The 19,563-nt window shown below is 43.9% G+C and overlaps 1 protein-coding gene across 3 annotated transcripts in view; it reads right to left on the bottom strand.

The window, feature by feature from the left end:
- RTEL1 (regulator of telomere elongation helicase 1) overlaps nt 1–19,563 on the bottom strand; it is a 110,011-nt gene that overhangs the window by 52,557 nt on the left and 37,891 nt on the right. For all 3 annotated transcript variants that reach the window (XM_066624029.1, XM_066624030.1, XM_066624028.1), the window contains exons 19-22: nt 19,143–19,256; nt 10,201–10,241; nt 4,739–4,824; nt 2,392–2,469 (exon numbers count right to left, since the gene is read on the bottom strand). In XM_066624029.1, coding sequence (XP_066480126.1) covers nt 2,392–2,469; nt 4,739–4,824; nt 10,201–10,241; nt 19,143–19,256 — 319 coding nt within the window. The remainder of the gene's footprint in view (nt 1–2,391; nt 2,470–4,738; nt 4,825–10,200; nt 10,242–19,142; nt 19,257–19,563) is intronic.

The raw sequence follows: 19,563 nt of genomic DNA on the forward strand, positions 1-19,563 counted from the left end.
AAAAAAGGCAGAAGCAACAGCATTGCTAGGAGGCACCTAATCCGTCAACCAAAAGAAAGCAAGTTGGTGATGGAACACTGAGCGCTGCACCAGTATATCTTTTACAATCAAAAGATTCCAACTCTTGTGGACTGACTTACTGATTAAACCTGGAAACCATGGCAACCTGGGCCAAGGAGGTGCTACTAGAATGATTCCCACCATCCTCTGAAGAAACATAGGAGTGGGATCAGAGGAAACATACAGCAGGCCTCTTGGTCTGTTTCCAATACACCTGTTCTTCTTGCTGGTTGACAATGATGCCTGTCACGAAACTTTTGACCAGCGCATTTTTTAGGAAGGTGCAGAAACTCACTGCTAGTTAATTATAGCACACTTATCTGCAAAAGCGCTCACACCAAGCTGTAAATGCAGACATCCTGCTGAGTCAATCTATTACAGGGCTAGCTGCGCCCACTAAACGTTATGCTGTGATAGAAAGAGGGGGACTTTGCCTACTAGGGCAGATGATGTTATCTTCCTATGCCTTCTCTTAACCCGCCTAGCACCAGAGAGAGGGATGAGAGAGTGGCAGAAGCTGTCCAGCTGAAGTAGGAGCAATCTCCAGTCCAAATCAAAAGGATATGAAAGGGCAGAGCTCTCAACTCCCCAGTCATTCCTGCAGCTCTTCTTCACCTCTGTTCCCCCTAAACATAAAATGGTCATTCCTGTTCGGACAGATTGGACTGGAGTGTGGGTGTGATAAGACAAAAAGGCTTAGAAACAACTGTGAGAGCCATTCAAAAGCATCTAGGAACTCCAAACAAACCCATTACCAAACAAACCCAAACAGAACCAGGGGACATCCACTAAAATTGAGTGTTGGGAGAGTTAGAACAGACAAAAGAAAATATTTATTTACTCAGCGTGTGGTTGGTCTGTGGAACTCTTTGCCACAGGATGTGGTGATGGCGACTGGCCTGGACGCCTTTAAAAGGGGATTGGACAAGTTTCTGGAGGAAAAATCCATTACGGGGTACAAGCCATGATGTGTATGCGCAACCTCCTGATTTTAGAAATGGGTTATGTCAGAATGCCAGATGCAAGGGAGGGCACCAGGATGAGGTCTCTTGTTATCTGGTGTGCTCCCTGGGGCATTTGGTGGGCTGCTGTGAGATACAGGAAGCTGGACTAAATGGGCCTATGGCCTGATCCAGTGGGGCTGTTCTTATGTTCTTATGTACCAGCAGACTAGGTCAGTCTCCTTCCTCTGGGAGGATGACACAAAGTCAAAGACTGTCCTTGCAGCTCCAGGAAGAGCAGTATCCCAAATGTTCTGGAATGTTCTTCAGGAAACACAGGACAATGATGCCTTCCCTGTTTCTGCACAGTGCCCACTAGTTCAGGGGAGTCATTTCAGGAAGCTAGAAGCTGTCCCAACTAAGCTTAATTAAGGACAAGTCTGGAAATGTCCCTTGACCACTCAATAGCTAGATCACTTACAGGTCCAGACCTAGGAATCAAGGAGTGACTTGAGCACATGCTGTTATCTGTTTTACAATAGGGAACAGATGTCAATCTAGGATTTGCTGAAGCAACAACAGTAGCCTGAACGCCTGCATTCAATTCTGAAAGCACTCTAGTCAAGTCTTACTTGGACAAGTTATGCACTGATCCTGCCACTGGTGTTTCCCATGCACCAGGATAACAAGGACTGATCTCCAAGCAGGACTTAACTATGTTATCCCTAAGCTTGCAAAAGTCAATCCTTCCTTGATCTGATCTTTACGCACTTGGTGCAGAGCTTATTACCAAGCTAAACACAACTATACAAAGCTAGAGAGCTCAACACTCAAGAAGAGTTAGAGAACAGAGCACTTACGCAGGAGACAGTCACAATACTGAGAGGATAAGATACAACTTGAAAAGGACTGGGTTAGACAAAAAGACAGCATCAATTTATCAGTTTTGTTTGGATAGTATTCCCCTTGTAGGAGTAACAGAAGGAGATGAGGAAAAGAAATATGAAACAGAGAAGAACGCCTGGGTCAGTGTGACATTCACAATCCTAGTAATGCAATTAGACCTTTAGCCAATACTATCTTTGAGGACTCAGAGCAATTAACAATGTTTATTGGAAATTTTACATTCTTTTTTCAAAAAGATAGCAAATCTACAATCAGTTATTACTAATATCTCTGATATCCATCCTCTCCTCCTCTGTCTACTGAAGACATTCTACCAAAATGCAGCATTTTGTTAGGTCTGATATTCATTCACTGACACATGTAAACTCTGGCAACTGAAAGCCAGCTAAAGGAACAGTTTTGCAGTGCTTCTAAAAGAAGGAATTTGACAGTTCCTGAAGAACACCAAACTGTATTCTGTATAATAATGCAAAGTCTTGCCAACCTCTGTGAAAGTTCCTTTGTTTCTTGGTTCCACAAACATTGGCTTCACCGCTTCTATTCTTCCAGCAAAATCATGCTCCTAGGTAAACAGAGAGGGAGAGAGATGACAAAAAGTGCTTACTGGGCACAATACAATCTATGCTTCTCCACTTATCTCTGCTATTTCGCTGCCAGCTGGAAACCATCAGTCAGTTATAAGACAGTGAGAACATGGTCCATGGTCCAAAAGCGGTCCATGGTCCAACCATTGAGTCCTAACTGTTGAACACTTTGGAAGGTATGACCAAGGTGGATTCAGATATTATAACTATGTCAGCTATATCATAGCATAGGGCAGCTGCAGAGCTGAAAAAAGCAACTGGAGGGGGAACAGCCACCCTATTTGTTTCATTTGCATGATTTATCCTCCCCCTACCCTGCTCTTATAGGTCCATCAAATGACAGAGCTGACTTCAGATCTTTAAAGTATCAGGGACTCCTTTGGCATCAGCCATTTTTTCTCTAATCATACCTCTTCCCTCTTTGCCCCCCTTACAACTAAAACAAGTCTTGTCCAACTCTTATAATTTGATAATTTAAAAAGATTTCACACTGCTTTAAACATGGAACATTGTGTTCTTTAGGACCTTCTTAACTATTGCAAAAAAAAAAATCAGCCGCAAGTAAATAGCTTACTCCAGTAACTCTCTAGTCCAGCCATTTTCAATCACTGTGCCGTGACACACTACTGTGTTGCAAATAGTCCCCAGGTATGCCCAGGAGTTTGGTGGAGGGAAATTTATTAATAGGACCATTGGCAGATATGAGCCCCCCCACTAACAGCATGGTGTGCCTTGTCAATTGTCCAAAAACTAATGCTGTGCCTTGACAATTTTAGTACCTTGTCAATGTGCCATGAGACGAAAAACACTGAAAATCACTGCTCTAGTCATTAAAAAATACAAACTTTTGAAATTCATTGGGTGCCCTTTAGGTTTTTTTTATGAACATAACAACGTAGAGAAATAATGAAGTATTTTGTTTTATTTCAGAATAATGAAATAAGTCAAGCTAATTCTTTCTCAGACTTCAACATGTCTGGTTTTAACAAATCTGCAGTTAAAAAATCAATGCACACATTAATCAGAAGTAAAACCTTCCATGTTAGAGGCCCTTGAGGCAGGGCTTAATTTCTGCCAGGCTCATCAGAATGCTGCCTTCTTACCATTCACTTCCTTGATAGTATCAACATGCTGTTCTCTCACAGGGTTCATAGCTCATTTTTTCCCCCTCTTTGATGAGCATTTAAGGCCTTTGGTAATTGATACATTGTACCTAACTTCTGGCTCATCAGAATTCACACTGATCCAAACATTACGAATACACATACTCTGTACCTCTTTAAATATTTGATATTTTTCTATTATATACTGAATGACAACCTAAACAGGCTTTTGATGTGAACTTGAGCTATGCAGAAATTTAAAAAAAGAAAAAACCACATGCACAACCTCTCAATTTTTCTTTGTTATAATGCAATAGCTGACCTTCCACCTATCCAAAGTTGTATGGAAAGAAGCATTCAGCAGGCTAGTTTCTCAACATTACATCTCCAGGTTGAAAAAAAAAAGCTGTGTCGAATATTTGCATCTCAAGCTAATAAAATAAATGCACAGCAACCTTGCTTAAAAGAAAAGGGGCAATCCGAAAACTCTTTTTCTCTTTCTCTCTTCCACTCTCACCCATGTAATTTATAATCAGCAGCATCACTAATGTCCAGAAATTCTGTAGTAGGAGTGGACATGCACAAGATAGCCAGGCAACAGTTTTTCTCCACTAAAGGCTATTGCCAATTGACTGTAGCACAAGCCACAAGACCCAAAACTGGTATGCTAGAAGTGCAAGTTGAGTGATCTGTGCAATGTGCAAGAGATGCTCAAATAGCTGTGTGATTATTTTTCTTCCTGAGATTAAATTCATACACTATTGCTGTGACATGAGAGCCTTTTCTGGCATTCATGATGCCTGCTGAGGGCCAGAAGTGATGTCGTTAGGCAGGAAGTATTGTCATTAAACAGGTCATAACCAAAAATAAACACTTTTTCTCACTTAGGAATTCTTTAGCTGCAAATGACAGAAAACACGCAAATCTTGATCATATTTCAAGATGTGGGAGAGCCCAATATTTGTGCGGGCTGCCCTTTCAGCAGTAACACCTCAGCACTGCTCAGCAGCTGAGAGCCTGAGGGCCGGATAAAAAGCTTCCAGGGGCCACATTTGGCCCCCGGGGCCTTATGTTTGACACTCTTGATCTAAGTGATCCTGCGTCAGACGCTGATCCCAAATCCTTCATGAAAAACACAACATACTCTCCAATATTCCAGACTTTTATCCATGACAGGATATGAAGGGAAGAACACAAGCAGGCCATGTGGTATGACTCGAACAAGATTACCTGCAATAAAACACATACATTTATGCTGCAGTCAAATTCACCTTGATTAGAGTACCAAGACAACCTTACACAACTTCCATTTTCTCCATGGATTCTTTTGCTATTACCTCGTGAAACAGATATATCTGCCTGCAGTTTTCACTCCTGCAGCGTTACCATCCTCAACAACCAAAAGTCTCCTGACCTTTTAGATTGTGAGCCCTTTTGGGACAGGGAGCCATTTAGTTATTTGATTTTTCTCTGTAAACCGCTTTGTGAACTTTTAGTTGAAAAGCGGTATATAAATACTGTTAATAATAATAATAATAATAATAATAATAATTAACTCCACACATTTCCTGTCCATTGTGCATGTAAATTTCTCCCCAAAGATAAAAGTCCCCCACTCATTCAGATCCTTCTTGAGTTCAGCATTTCTATGAAATCCCCATCCCTAATGGTAACTAAACATGAGTCCCATAACTGTAACTAAGCATTAGTTCATTTTTATCCCTTGCCCCTCTGTCCTACTCTGCCCCAGTTCAGACTGGACGCTTTTAAGGTGCAGGAATGCATCACTTTTGCATTTGAAACTCTACAGTAAAATGGTATAAACCAGGGGTGCTCACACTTTTTTGGCTCGAGAGCTACTTTGAAACCCAGCAAGGCCCGGAGATCTACCAGAGTTTTTTTTTACAATGTTCGCACCATCATAACATATAACATTTATGTGTACAATGTATGTTGGTGTACCTTGAGCCCCACTGAGTATAACAGGACTTACTCCTGAGTAGACATGCCTAGGATTAGGCTGTGAGGCTGCAATCCTAGCCACACTTACCTGGGAGTAAGCCCCATTGAGTACAATGGGCCTTACTCCCGGCGTTTCCTCCCAGAGGCACCTGAAGGGGGGGTCAGCACTCCGCGATCTACTCATTTTGCCTCGCGATCTACCGGTAGATCGCGATCCACCTATTGAGCACCCCTGGTATAAACAGATACAGTATTCCCCTCCCCAATCACTCTCATGACTCAACTCTTTCTTTGCAAAAGCTTTGTTTGAAAAGCACTAACAGGAAGCAAACAGTACAGGAAGCTTTCTGGAAAAGGAAGGAGACAGTGAGAATACTAGACTCGTAGCTGCTAGAGTAGGGCTGCCCAAACCCTGGCCCAGGGGCCACTTGCAGCCCTTGGGAACTCCTAATCTGGTCCGTGGGGAGCCCCCAGTCTCAAACCTCTGGAGACTTGCTGGAGCCCGCGCTGGCCCGATGCAATTGCTCTCAGCATGAGGGTGACTGTTTGACCTCTCATGTGATCTGTGGGACAAGGGCTGCTTGCTATTTGACATCTGTGATGCAGTAGCGGCAGCAAAGGAAACAATGACCTTGCTTTGTGCAAGGCCTTTTATAGGCCTTGAACTATTGCAAGACCTTCATTTATTCATATAAGCTCCATAGCTAATACAGTGGTACCTCGCATAACGAATGCCTCGCGCACCGAAAAACTTGCAGAACGAAAGCGTTTTGCGAAGTTTGGTAACTCGCACAACGAATTTTTATGACCCGTGCTTCACAAGATGAATTTTTTTTTTGTTTTGGTTTGTTTTAAGGGGATGATCTTCATGTCAGTTTATGATCCCGTTCACCCTAGTAAGGGGAGGATCTTCATGTCAGTTTATGATCCCGTTCACCCTAGTAAGGGGAGGATCTTCATGTCATGATCTTACTTTACTTTATGTAAGTAAGTCCCATTGTGCTTGCTCCCAGGAAAGTGTGCACAGGATTACAGCCTTCAAGCTCCCCACTCAGCATCCCCCCCCCCCGTTTTTGAAATCCTCAGTACAGTATGTATGCCTTTAAAGAGCACTTAATAAACACTTTGTAAACCAAATTTGACTTTGTTCTGACCTTTCTTGCCCATAGGAACACAATTTCAATGCATTCCTATGGGAAAACGCGCTTTGCAAAACGAAAAACTTGCATAACGAAAGGACTCGCGGAACGAATTAATTTCGTTATGCGAGGCACCATTGTATATGCTTATTTATGATTTACTACATCATATTATTCATTTATGATCACAGCAGAGTTTTGGGCCACATTTCATGCACTGCACAGAGAGGTTCTCGGCTTCGGTTTTGCTGTTCCTTTTCGCTCTAAATGTTCAACTGTGGCGCTAGTTTGGGAAGCCCCCTTAGTCAGGTCAAGGTTCCATCGTGGACCACACAACCAAGCAGCTGAAAACCAATTCTCCTGCAGCAGCCTCCCACCTTTTCAGACTAGGGCCCACCTCCAGGGAAGCTGCCAAAGGAGCTCAGCTGGGAGACTCTTGGGACCAAACATGAAAATATTTTTTTGCCTTCTTGCTCAGATTTAAACACACAAACTGCAGCCACCAGGTCAAAGACAGCATTTAAAACAAATCATTCTCTCTCTCTCTCTCTCTCTCTCTCTCACACACACACACACACACACACACACTTCAGTCAGACACAGAGAGTTGCCAGTTCTCCTACTTGGGTTTCCCTAGTCAGGGATTATCTTTCCATCTTTCATCTCTGTCGACAGGTTGGGGGAAAAACAAACAGACAAGAAAATCACACACACACCTGCAGGCACCATGACCATCAAAGCAGCATTGGGGTCACATTTCATATGCGTTATGGGGATGGTCTCGGCTTCAGTCCCCGGGATCTCCAGTTAAGACTGTAATCCTGTACATGCTCTCTTGGGAGCAGGTCCCACTGAATATGCATGAGATTGCTCTGTCACGTAGTACGGCTGGGAAAAACTCTAGTACTGTCTAGTATGGGCCCTCACTTGGGGAGAGGCTGTAGCACCCCAGAATGGCTTGTGGCATCACAGTAAGTATAGGGTTTGCTACTATTTGTGGTTCCGCGTATCCATGGTAACAGTAGGAATGTATCCCCCGTGGATATGGGGATGCACTACTGTACTTACAACAGCACTGCTGCAGATGCACGTTTCAAAGCAGAACACCATTAACCACCATATATATCTGGTGTTACATCCACTCTTCTGACACCACACACTGCTCCAAATGAGCATCTGATGACAAAGATCTCAGAAGCCCTGGCAGACAGGACACGGTGTGACTAGAAAATCTAATGCATCCAGACCAACCAACAATGTCAATGACTGATGCCACTAGGGAATGCCTGCCATATGCATCCGAACAAGACACACACTGCAAATGAATGCAAGCTTAAATCTTTGGTGGAGATCCCGAAGTGCTTGGATTTGACTATTAGAATCTTGGCCTTTTACAAAGTAACAGCAGCTCAGATGAAGGTACTTTAAAAATAGGAAGCTCCCTTACAGTCATCTAGTAGGAGCAAAGCCATTTCGGCAATGGCATTACTCTGTGGAATGCCCTCTCCAAAGATGCCTGCTTGGTCCCTATTCCACACTGTTTCAGGTTTGTCAGAAAACCTGCCTTTTTCATTTTGCTTTTGGGGCAGGGTGATGCTTGGCTGCTGGCTGTAACAGCTAGTTGGTGTAGCCGCTGGTTCCCCCAGCTTCAGAGAATTGTCAGCTTTGTCATAGGCTGCTTTTTTCCTAAGAAGCTGAGCTAAAAACAAATTACCTCAACAACAGCTGGCTACTCTGAAAAAAGAATTACGTAGTGTCTGCTCTGGAAACTCAAGGTTCCTAGTTATTGCTTGCTGCTGTACCAGCTTTGCCAATTAGTCACACCTATGTGATAAGACATTTCCAAGCTATGAGAACCTGGGTAATAGCCAGGCATAGTTATATCTACAGTAACATGTATCATTTCACTGTTAATCAGTGTGTTACTTGATAATTAGCATTGATTTCCTAAGAAATCAGTCAAAATAAATACCTAGCCTATATAATTTTGCAATTCATAGAAACACAGAAACAGAGTTGGAAGGGGCCTAAAAGGCCATCTAGTCCAAATCCTTCTAGCAGGAAATCCTGCTAGAGCTGTGTTTCTCAATGTTTGTCCTCCACTGTACCACTTAACATGGTCCACCCATTCGAAGTACCACTGGTTGTAATTGGTGGTGACATCATTGCCATTTACTTCTGGGTTAGGAGGCCAGATGCAACATGACAAACACCAGTAAAAGGGTAGACAGGAGGGCTTTTTTAAGCACAAAAAAGCATGTTTTGGAGCCTCCTACCACTGTTGTCTTACATTCCTGGTCTTGCTGCTGGGTGGCAGGTGTCCTGCAACTACCACCAGACACCAGCTCAAATACCACTGGCGCTACTTGTACCACTGGTTGAGAAATACTGTGACCTAGAACATCTCCAGCAGATGCTTGTCAAGCCTGTGCTTGAAGATTTCCAGTGAAGAAGAATTCACCACCTCCCTCGGCAATATGTTCCACTGCCCTCCAATTAATAAGGTTCGCCCCCCTGGACTTTGCATTGAATACCAGTATGCTGCTGTGTCAGTCCATGAGCCCACCAGATAACACTTCATTAGTTTTGCTTTGCTCTGTATCAGTGGTTCCCAAAGTAGTGGGTTGTGATCCACTAGGGGAACTGGAAGAGGGCCATTCCCCTTAAGGGGCATGGACCAGAAATGAACGCTCCAACGGTGCTGGAGCCACTGGGACTAGGGAGCTTTTAAATCTATCTGGAGGGTTGCACCAGCCTCCGACAGGGGACGGGAAGTTCCCAGTCCCCTCTGTGGGCCTCCCCGCTGATCCTTGGAGGTGGCTGCAAGCCTTCCACACCCTGCTGGAGGCCATGACTCCCCCAGGTATGTTTAAAAGCCCCTTGTCCCGGCAGTGCTTGCTCCCATATAGGAGTTTGAGAACCTCTGCTCTATATGTTTGTTTTAGAAGAAATAAAGTGCCTTTTTGCATCCTGACCCTGGACTGAGCATATTTCTTCCCTGAATCTAAGAAGAATCTCCAGCCCTGGCCAGTGAAGAGCTGGTATTGCTGGGTTGTTTTAGTTAAGGACTTTAGTTTTGAATTTAGTTGCTTTATAAAAATTTTAACTGCTTATTCCTTACACTTCATTCTGCTTTGATTGTTAGCTGTTGAAGATAATCTGTCTTGAGAAAAGAAGAGCATGAATCTTTATAAATATAGTAAAGAAAACGATGAGTCAGACTTTTGGTCCAGTACTGTTTAACTGGCATGAGCTCTTCCATGATGGAGCACAGGATACATTTCAGTATTTACAGCATTAGTTGATGGCAGATCACTGTAGGTTCAACAGTTCTGTTGCTTGGGTTTTTGAGTAATGCCCATTTGTGATCTACTTTATTGCTCATATACATCCTGACTATACATAATCTGGTACTTCAGTTCCCAGCTACCTCTAAACCGAAGCCCTTTTCCTGGCTTTTGGGGACTTCAGCCTTGAGTCAGAACAAGACATTTTCCAATCTTACCTATAGTTTTCCCAAGAGAAGACAGGCACTCTTCTGAAAATCTGCAAATGAGAAAATTCAAAGAGCATCATTTGGGGTTGAAGACAGGGTAGTAGTTAAGACTGCATAACAGCCACCACAACCCCATCAAAAGAATTATATTGCTCACTTTTTATCCTGATTCAGTTTCTCAATTTCCCATTCTCTCACCTAATGTTTTCCACAGTGACTTCTAGTGAAAATTCATTCATTGAACCAAAACAAACAAGGTCCTTCTATTTCATTGGATTTGCTGTGGCAAAATTGAGTGGCAAAAGAAATGTAAGAAGTTGATACGGGAGGCCAAGAGAGACTATGAGGAACACATGGCCAGCAACATTAAAAGGAATAATAAAAGCTTCTTCAAATATGTTAGAAGCAGGAATCCCGGCAGAGAAGTGGTTGGCGAGGGAGGGAAAGGGGAGATAAAAGGAGACTTAGAGATGGCAGAGAAATCACCGCAGACATTCACCTATAAGTCGACCCCACAGATAAGCCGAGGGCAAGTTTTGAGCCAACAATCATGGAATTTTCTATGACCCAAGGATAAGTCGGGGGTTAAACTTAGGGGGGTGTCTGACTATAGTTTTTACCCGAGGCCAGATCCTGAAAAATAACCTACCACTAATTGTTACCTAAGAACTGTAGTCTCTAATTTTTTAAAAACACAGTAAAAGATCATAAGATACATTTTTATTCTTTTTTAAATTTTGGTCTTCACCACCTTTTTGTAAACGCTATCAGAGTAAATGCACTGCTAACAACATACCAGTGGTTCCCAACCTGGTATTCATGTACTCCCAGGGACACTCAACAGGACCTTTAGGGGTACTTGAAAAACAATGGAATAATGGCAGAAAAAGGCAGGCCGTGCTCCAGAATGCATGGCCTGGAAGGAGGTAGCTAGTTGGCAGTGAAAGCCCCACCAACAGCTAGTTTTTGGTCATCAATTCATGTATGAACCAGTGATTAAAAACCAGTACAGTAAAAAAGCTGAAACATAATATGGAAAGTGATCAATCACCCAGAATTTCTCGGCACACTTCTGGTGCAAAACAGTGCAAAGGTAGAGTCTTCTGTTCTTCAAACAGATAAAAAGAGAAAATATGTGATGAATACAAGAAGCCTGGGCTTTCATATAGAGGAGATGAGGGCTTGTCTTACTAATTACAAACATTTTGCTAATAGGAAGGGTACAATTTATGGAAATGGGCTGCCAAGGGATATACAAGTGAAAAAGGTTGAACCATGAATCAACTTCACTTTTAAGGTGTCTGGTGTGTTAAGCCAGAAGCTCTACATACAGTATTTAACACATACTGGGAGTGTGCAATTCAATTCACAGCAGAGAGATGCAGTTACATATATTTGCAGCCCTTTTTACTCAGAAGTAGACCCACTGCTTTCCATGGGTGTTATTCTTAAGTAATGGTGCAGTGAATTGCAGCCTGGGAAGGAGGGTCCCATCCTGGTGTTTCAAAAAACAGATCTGCTTTGCAAGCAGTTGCCAAGCAGAACCAGGCTGCAGCAGAAGGAAGGAGATTAAAAGGTTAACTTTGGCTGGAATTTCCCAGTTGCCATAGGAACGATCTCTGCCCTGCCTGCCTGGTGCCTGCCTTCTGCTTGAGAAACTTGAGGCCTGTCTGCTGCTTGAGAAATGAAACTTTTCAGAGTTGAAAGGCTTTGCCCTCTGATTGACCTGGAGATAAGGCGAAGTGATAATTTGAGCTTGATTACTTGGAAAAAATAGATACCTTGAGTATCTACGGTTAATGAGTTCTGTGCATCTGTCTTCACGGCAGAAGACCTCGGGCAGAACCCTCCTGACCAAGGAATTAAGTCAGATATTGGTTAAAAGAGAAGATGTTTCAGACCTCATTGATAAATTAAAGATCAATAAGTCACCGGGCCCCAATGGCATCCACCCAAGAGTTATTAAGGAATTGAAGAATGAAGTTGCTGATAGGGGAGGGGCCAGCCAGCAGCCGAGCAGAAGTGCCTTTTCTCAAGCTCTTAAAAGGCACTGTTTTTCCCAAAAACTGGATCTGAGGAGATCCGAGGATTGTTTGTCAGGAGAGACAAACTCCTTCACGTGATGGCACGATTCCTGAGGAGATAAAGCCCGGTCAGGGGGCTTTCCCAGGAGATTCCACTGTCTTGGCAGCAATGGTGAAGAATTCATTTTGAAATCAAACTGAAGGCCCCAGCAGGGAAAGACGCTGAAAAACTTAAGTAAGTGTTATTCCATTTGGCCTGGCATGGACTGAATAATTTGTTTGCCTGATTTGTTTTCTTGCCGTGAGAAGAGGAGGAGGACGAAGGTTTCCCCCCCAGCTGTTTATCGATGTGAGGAGAAATCAGGGTGGAGATTTACCAAGTTTGCTATGGATATATGAAAATAGGAAAGCTCTTCAACCTCTCCAGACTGAGAGCAAAATCCAAAGTCCAGCTGAAATGTCTGCGTGACATCCTCTTTGCCGACGATGCAGCTGTCACTACCCACTCTGCCAAAGATCTCCAGCAGCTCATGGATCGTTTTAGCAAGGCCTGCCAAGATTTTGGACTGACAATCAGCCTGAAGAAAACACAGGTCATGGTTCAGGATGTGGACTCACCTCCCTGCATTACAATCTCTGAGCATGAACTGGAAGTTGTCCATGACTTTGTGTACCTTGGCTCAACGATCTCCGACACTCATTCTCTCGATACCGAGCTAAACAAGCGCATCGGTAAAGCAGCTACCACGTTTTCCAGACTCACAAAGAGAGTCTGGTCCAACAAGAAGCTGACGGAACATACCAAGATCCAGGTCTACAGAGCTTGCGTCCTGAGTACACTTCTGTACTGCAGCGAGTCATGGACTCTTTGCTCACAACAGGAGAGGAAACTGAGCGCTTTCCACATGCGCTGCCTCCGACGCATCCTCGGCATCACCTGGCAGGACAAAGTTCCAAACAACACAGTCCTGGAACGTGCTGGAATCCCTAGCATGTATTCACTGCTGAAACAGAGACGCCTGCGTTGGCTTGGTCATGTCGTGAGAATGGATGATGGCCGGATCCCAAAGGATCTCCTCTATGGAGAACTCGTGCAAGGAAAGCGCCCTACAGGTAGACCACAGCTGCGATACAAGGACATCTGCAAGAGGGATCTGAAGGCCTTAGGGATGGACCTCAACAAGTGGGAAACCCTGGCCTCTGAGCGGCCCGCTTGGAGGCAGGCTATGCAGCATGGCCTTTCCCAGTTTGAAGAGACACTTTGCCAACAGTCTGAGGCTAAGAGGCAAAGAAGGAAGGCCCATAGCCAGGGAGACAGACCAGGGACAGACTGCACTTGCTCCCGGTGTGGAAGGGATTGTCACTCCCGGATTGGCCTTTTCAGCCACACTAGACGCTGTGCCAGAACCACCTTTCAGAGCGCGATACCATAGTCTTTCGAGACTGAAGGTTGCCAATACAATTACAACTTTACAACTTTGAATTTTGGTGGATTACAAATTAACTGCCCTTGAAAAGTTTGTGTATTGGAGCATTTATTGCCTTGGTTTATTACTATCGTTTGGAGTGCCTGAAGGAGCAGCTGGATGTTTTGACATTCCTGCAGTTGGAGGAATGGCGTTGCCAAGGCTATTAGTACAAACAAGATAAGAGAAATATAAATAAAACAGTGCACCAGTGACATCTACTGGATTTTAAAAGACATTGTAAGAACTGAATTTGTGTTTATAATTGAAGCAAGGAAGATAATACACTGAGGACATCTAGTGGCCTTAAAGAACACTGCGACCAGAAGGAAGGAAGAACGAAGATGGCGGGCAAAACAGTGAAAGTCCGAGGCTCGCCGGAGGCGGAGATGGGACTTGGAAAATTAGTGCAAGAGGAACTGAAAGGGAAAGACTGGAAACAGACCGTGCAAGACAACATACAAAAACTGTTGGCAATGGTACAGCAACTAACAAACCAATCTGTACAAACTCAAGCTAGTGTGCATGCTTTAACTAAATGATTAGATGATCTTACTGGACAACTGATGGGAGGTGAAAATTACATCAGAAGAAAATAAACAAAAGATTGAGAGATTGGGACAAAAGATAAGAAAAGATCAAGCTAAAATATTGGAGATAGAAGAAAATCAGCACAATGCAGAGGCACATTAACACAAATTCAGATGGATAGCGCAGCTCAAGTGGTGAGGATACAAAATATACTAGAGGAGAAAGGAGAAGATACATTGCGACGGATTGTCAGATTAATATCAGAATGGATTGATACACTGATGGAAGAGATAGCTAAAGAATTGGACTCAATGAGAAGAGTGAGCACTTCTTATCTGAGAAAACACGAATTACCAAGAGAAATTACCAAGGATGGACAGAGTGGATAGGGAGATGCTCTTTACACTCTCACATAATACCAGAACCAGGGGACATCCACTAAAATTGAGTGTTGGGCGGGTTAGGACAGACAAAAGAAAATATTTCTTTACTCAGCGTGTGGTCGGTCTGTGGAACTCCTTGCCACAGGATGTGGTACTGGCGTCTAGCCTAGACGCCTTTAAAAGGGGATTGGACGAGTTTCTGGAGGAAAAATCCATTATGGGGTACAAGCCATGATGTGTATGCGCAACCTCCTGATTTTAGGAATGGGTTACGTCAGAATGCCAGATGTAGGGGAGAGCACCAGGATGAGGTCTCTTGTTATCTGGTGTGCTCCCTGGGGCATTTGGTGGGCCGCTGTGAGATACAGGAAGCTGGACTAGATGGGCCTATGGCCTGATCCAGTGGGGCTGTTCTTATGTTCTTATGTTAAATCCATGTGAAATTCATCAGAACCTTTTACAGAGATAAATTACTGAAGGCCTCACAGGAAAAGGAATGGACAGTGGATGATAATAAAGTCAACTTTTTGAGACATGTTCCATAGAGAGTGAGGAAGAAGAGAAAAGAATATGAAAACCTGACAAAATTTTTAAGAGAAAAGCAAATACTATATAGATGGCTTTCTCCGGAAGGTATGTTTTTTCAATATTAGACACAGAGATATAATATAAATTCAACAATGAAAGCAGAAAACTTCTTGAGTACAGTGATGAAAGACAAGATAAGAAAAGAAGAAAAGGAGGAAATCAAGAAAAGAATTAGAAGAATATAGAGCAGAAATGGAATCGGATGAAAAGAAATCAGATGACTAAGAAGCAACAGATGAATCAGAGAGGGTATGGCTTAGAGGAGAGAGTAAGAGGTGCTCACCAACTGCGACAAGAAAAAGACAAAAAGAGAAGAAGACCAGTAAAAAGAAACGTATTGACTAATGAATAGGGTATTGTTGGTGAATAAAAAATTTGGAAAAGTTTTTGTGGCTTCAGATAAAAAAAGGTGTTATCATTTATGTTAAAGAAAGATTGCGATCAAAATTAATATATGCATTATAAGATGGACCATTGGATTTTGAGAGAAGAAACAGTAAAACAATGCGTGATAAAATGGGCGTAAAATATAGGCCATAGTATCACAATAGATCAGGGGTGCTCAAACATTTTGGCAGGAGGGCCACTTCCTCTCTCTGACACTGTGTTGGGGGTTGGAAAAAAAGAATTTGCATTTCAAATTTGCATGATTTACATAAATGAATATATTAGAGGTGGAACTTATATGGATGAATGAATTCAAACCAGTTCTTAAGCACTTTCACACACAGAAAGGGGGGGCATCCCCCAGCCAGTTCTTAAACACTTCTACACACACCCGCCAGCTTGCCTGTCTCCTCATCCTCCCTCCTTCTGTCGCTCGGGTGGCATATGCTGCTCCCTGGCCACTCATCCACTCGCCCGCTCAACTGCCTGCCCGCCCTTCTCCCACCCTCCCTCGCGTGGCTTGTGCTGCAGCCTGGCCACCCACTCGCCCGCTCAGCTGCCTGGCCACCCTCCCTCCTGCGGCTTGTGCTACAGCCGGCTGGCTGGCTACCCAGTCACCCGCCTGCTCACTTGGCTGCCCATCCAGCCAACCCCCCCGCCCGCTTGCTCATTCAGGTGGCTTATGCTGTGGGCGCCTGCCCGCTTGCTCGGCTGCCTGCCCATCCAGCTGCCCTCCCCCCCACCCATTCACTCAGGTGGCTTGTGCTGCAGGCGCCCGCCTGCTCAAACACTCGCTCGGCTGCTGAGCCCCCCTCCCCACCTGCCTGCTCGCTCAGGTGGCTTGTGTTGCTGCCCGGCCAGCCGGCCGGCCCTCCAGCCACCTGCCTGCCTGCCCGCCCTCAACCGGCCAGGCAGGGAATGACGGAACCAGCATGCACGCAGGGCTTTGGTAGTGGGAAGTAACGCAACACTTGCAAGGCTTGAACTTACGAGGCCTGCACGTCTCGCATTACTTTCCCACTATAAAAGGCCCTGCGTGCGCAGCTGGTTGGTCTTTCCTTCGCTGCCGCTGACAGCTGTAGCGGGGGAAAACCAGAACCGGAGCTCGCATGTTGGGCCAGCGTGGGCTGTGGTAAGGGCCGGGTGCCCATTGAAGATGGGTGGACCCCGTGGGGGCCGGATGGGAACCCATCGTGGGCCACAAGTGGCCCGCAGGCCAGAGTTTGGGCACCCCTGCGATAGATCAATGGGAACAGATCTGGAAGCATAATAAAAAACTTACTAGAGCAACGAATTTTATATTATTTTAGATATTATAGATAAAGAAAACAACGTATACCTAGTTATTATAATTTTAAATGTAGAATCCTATATGCTAGATCAGGGGTGTCCAAAGTTTTTGGCAGGAGGGTCACATCATCTCTCCGACACTGTGTCAGGGGCCAGGGGAAAAAAGAATTAATTTACATTTAAAATTTGAAAAAATTTACATAAGTTTGCATAAATGAATATATTAACGATGAACTTATATGAATGAATGAAGGTCTTGCAATAGCTCAAGGCCTATAAAAGGCCTTGCACAAAGCAAGGATGGCTTTTCCTCTGCTGCCACTGCTGCATCACAGACATGAAACAACAAGCAGTGGAGGGAGCCCTCATCCCACAGCTCACGAGAGACGACAAACAGTTGCCCTCACGCTGAGTGCAGTTGTGTCGGGCCAGTGTGGGCTCCAACAAATCTCCAGACGGCCAGAGGTTCATTGGAGACGGGGCTTCCTGAGGGTCTCACTGAGAGACCTCGAGGGCCGCAAGTGGCCCCAGGGAAGTGGCCCCAGGGATATTGGAAGGATTCAAAAATACTAATGAAAAATGAATTAATAGAGAAAATAATGAATGTGATGGAAATGGACAGACTTTTAGAAGTTTTGGATTAACAACGAAAACCGACAAATTGAGCAAGGGAAAAAACCCTTTTATGCTTGGGTGAAAATGTAGTTTTGTTTTATCTTCATTTTTGTTCCAGCATCTAGCAGTATATAGATCGGTTTGGGGGAAAGCTGCTCATTTCCCACCTTACAGAAACTCAGCAGTGCAGACTTTAAGTCTAAAATGCTAGCCTTTACCAAACACCCCTCATGTTGAAGTCCACATCAATGACTACCTCCAAGAGTGAACACCAGAAAAAGTTCAGAGGGAGAGATCACCAAAACTGCCCCTCAAATGGAATGTGAAGCAAATTTGGTGGTGTCTCCTCAGACAAAACACCCAAGGAATTTCAAGGGAAGCTGAAAACCAAACTACATCTGGGATTAACTTTCCTGCTACTTTTTAAAGAATACCAGCTGCAAGTTGGGGGCGAGTGTAGCAATTTTTTTCTTCTTGATCCAATTTTCTGATGAACTTCCCTCCCCTGCAAGCTACAATTTGTCCTGCAAGGAAAACCCATATGGGTACCTCTGCATTTTGTTCTATGGTGGTAAACAGCTTCAGGAGGATTTTCATTAGAAAAATGATATGAGGGTCATCTTGGGTCCCTTCGGGGAGAAAGGCGGGGTATAAATAAAGTAAATAAAATAAGGGGGGAAAACAGTTACACTCTAGGTCAGGGGTGCTCACACTTTTTTGGCTCGAGAGCTACTTTGAAACCCAGCAAGGCCTGGAGATCTACCAGAGTTTTTTTTACAATGTTCGCGCCATCATAACATATAACATTTATGTGTACAATGTATGTTGATGTACCTTTAGCCCCACTGAGTATAACAGGACTTACTCCTGAGTAGACATGCCTAGGATTAGGCTGTGAGGCTGCAATCCTAGCCACACTTACCTGGGAGTAAGCCCCATTGAGTACAATGGGCCTTACTCCCGGCGTTTCCTCCCAGAGGCACCTGAAGGGGGGGGTCGGCACTCCGCGATCTACTCATTTTGCCACACCATCTACCGGTAGATCGCGATCCACCAATTGAGCACCCCTGCTCTAGGTGCTACAGTCCTTATACTGATCAATATCAAACTTGGTGGCGACAATTAAACTTTTTTAAAATGGAAGATCTGATTACATGAAGCACTTCACACACCTGAAAGTGCCATACAAATGCTAAGCATTTGGAGTTTCATGTGTTTTTATAGTATTTATTAGTATTGAAATCAACTTTTTATTTTAAAACATTTATATCACGCCTTTCTGTTTGGACAATACAAGAATGAAGGTAGCTAACAATATTTAAAGGCAATAAAACCATCAATAAATACAATAAAAAACAGACATAAAACAAAACACAACCATAAAAGTAACGTATCATTTTAAAGGGTAAAAGCAAGCTAGCATAAAAAAAAATCCTAAATCAACAAGGAGGATTCTGTTCTAATTCAGTGAGGAGGGAGGTTCATAGCTGAGGTGCCACTATTGAGAAAGCCCTCCCTGCTTGCTCTCACTGGTTGAAACTCAGAACTTCAACTTCAGATTACCTCAGGGGTTGGCTGTCTCATACGGAAGACAACATTTATGTTAGCTTGTGGCTTGGACTATACTTTTCGTAGAAGGCAGAACAGAAACACAATAAAAGCATTACCTTTTTTCATAGGTGGAGCTCAGCAGACCTCCATCGGGTCCCTTGGGTATTACTCCCACCCAGATCTGGTGTTTATCAATAACATGTGGATTTTCTAAACAAACTGGGAAAGGTCTAAAGCAAAGGAGAAAGACTCAGAGATGACATGCTTATGTTACAAACTTTATAGCTTATACTTAAGCCATTTCTGCCCAATGTTGCATATATGCAACAGGGACCAAACATGTACACCTGTGGACTGGGTAAAAATAGGTTAAGTAGTATCTCTGTCACCCAGTGACCCTGGACTGTGAGAACAGCCACTGACAGATAATAATGTTACACATCATGCTATATGTTGACTCTCTATATTGGAGAGATCTGGATGCCTGCATTCTACCTGCAGTCTTCCAGTAGCCACACAAATGAAGTCACAAAGGCT

The sequence above is a fragment of the Tiliqua scincoides genome, chromosome 4 (assembly GCF_035046505.1).
Source record: "Tiliqua scincoides isolate rTilSci1 chromosome 4, rTilSci1.hap2, whole genome shotgun sequence".
In the NCBI taxonomy this organism is placed as follows: Eukaryota; Metazoa; Chordata; class Lepidosauria; order Squamata; family Scincidae; genus Tiliqua; species Tiliqua scincoides.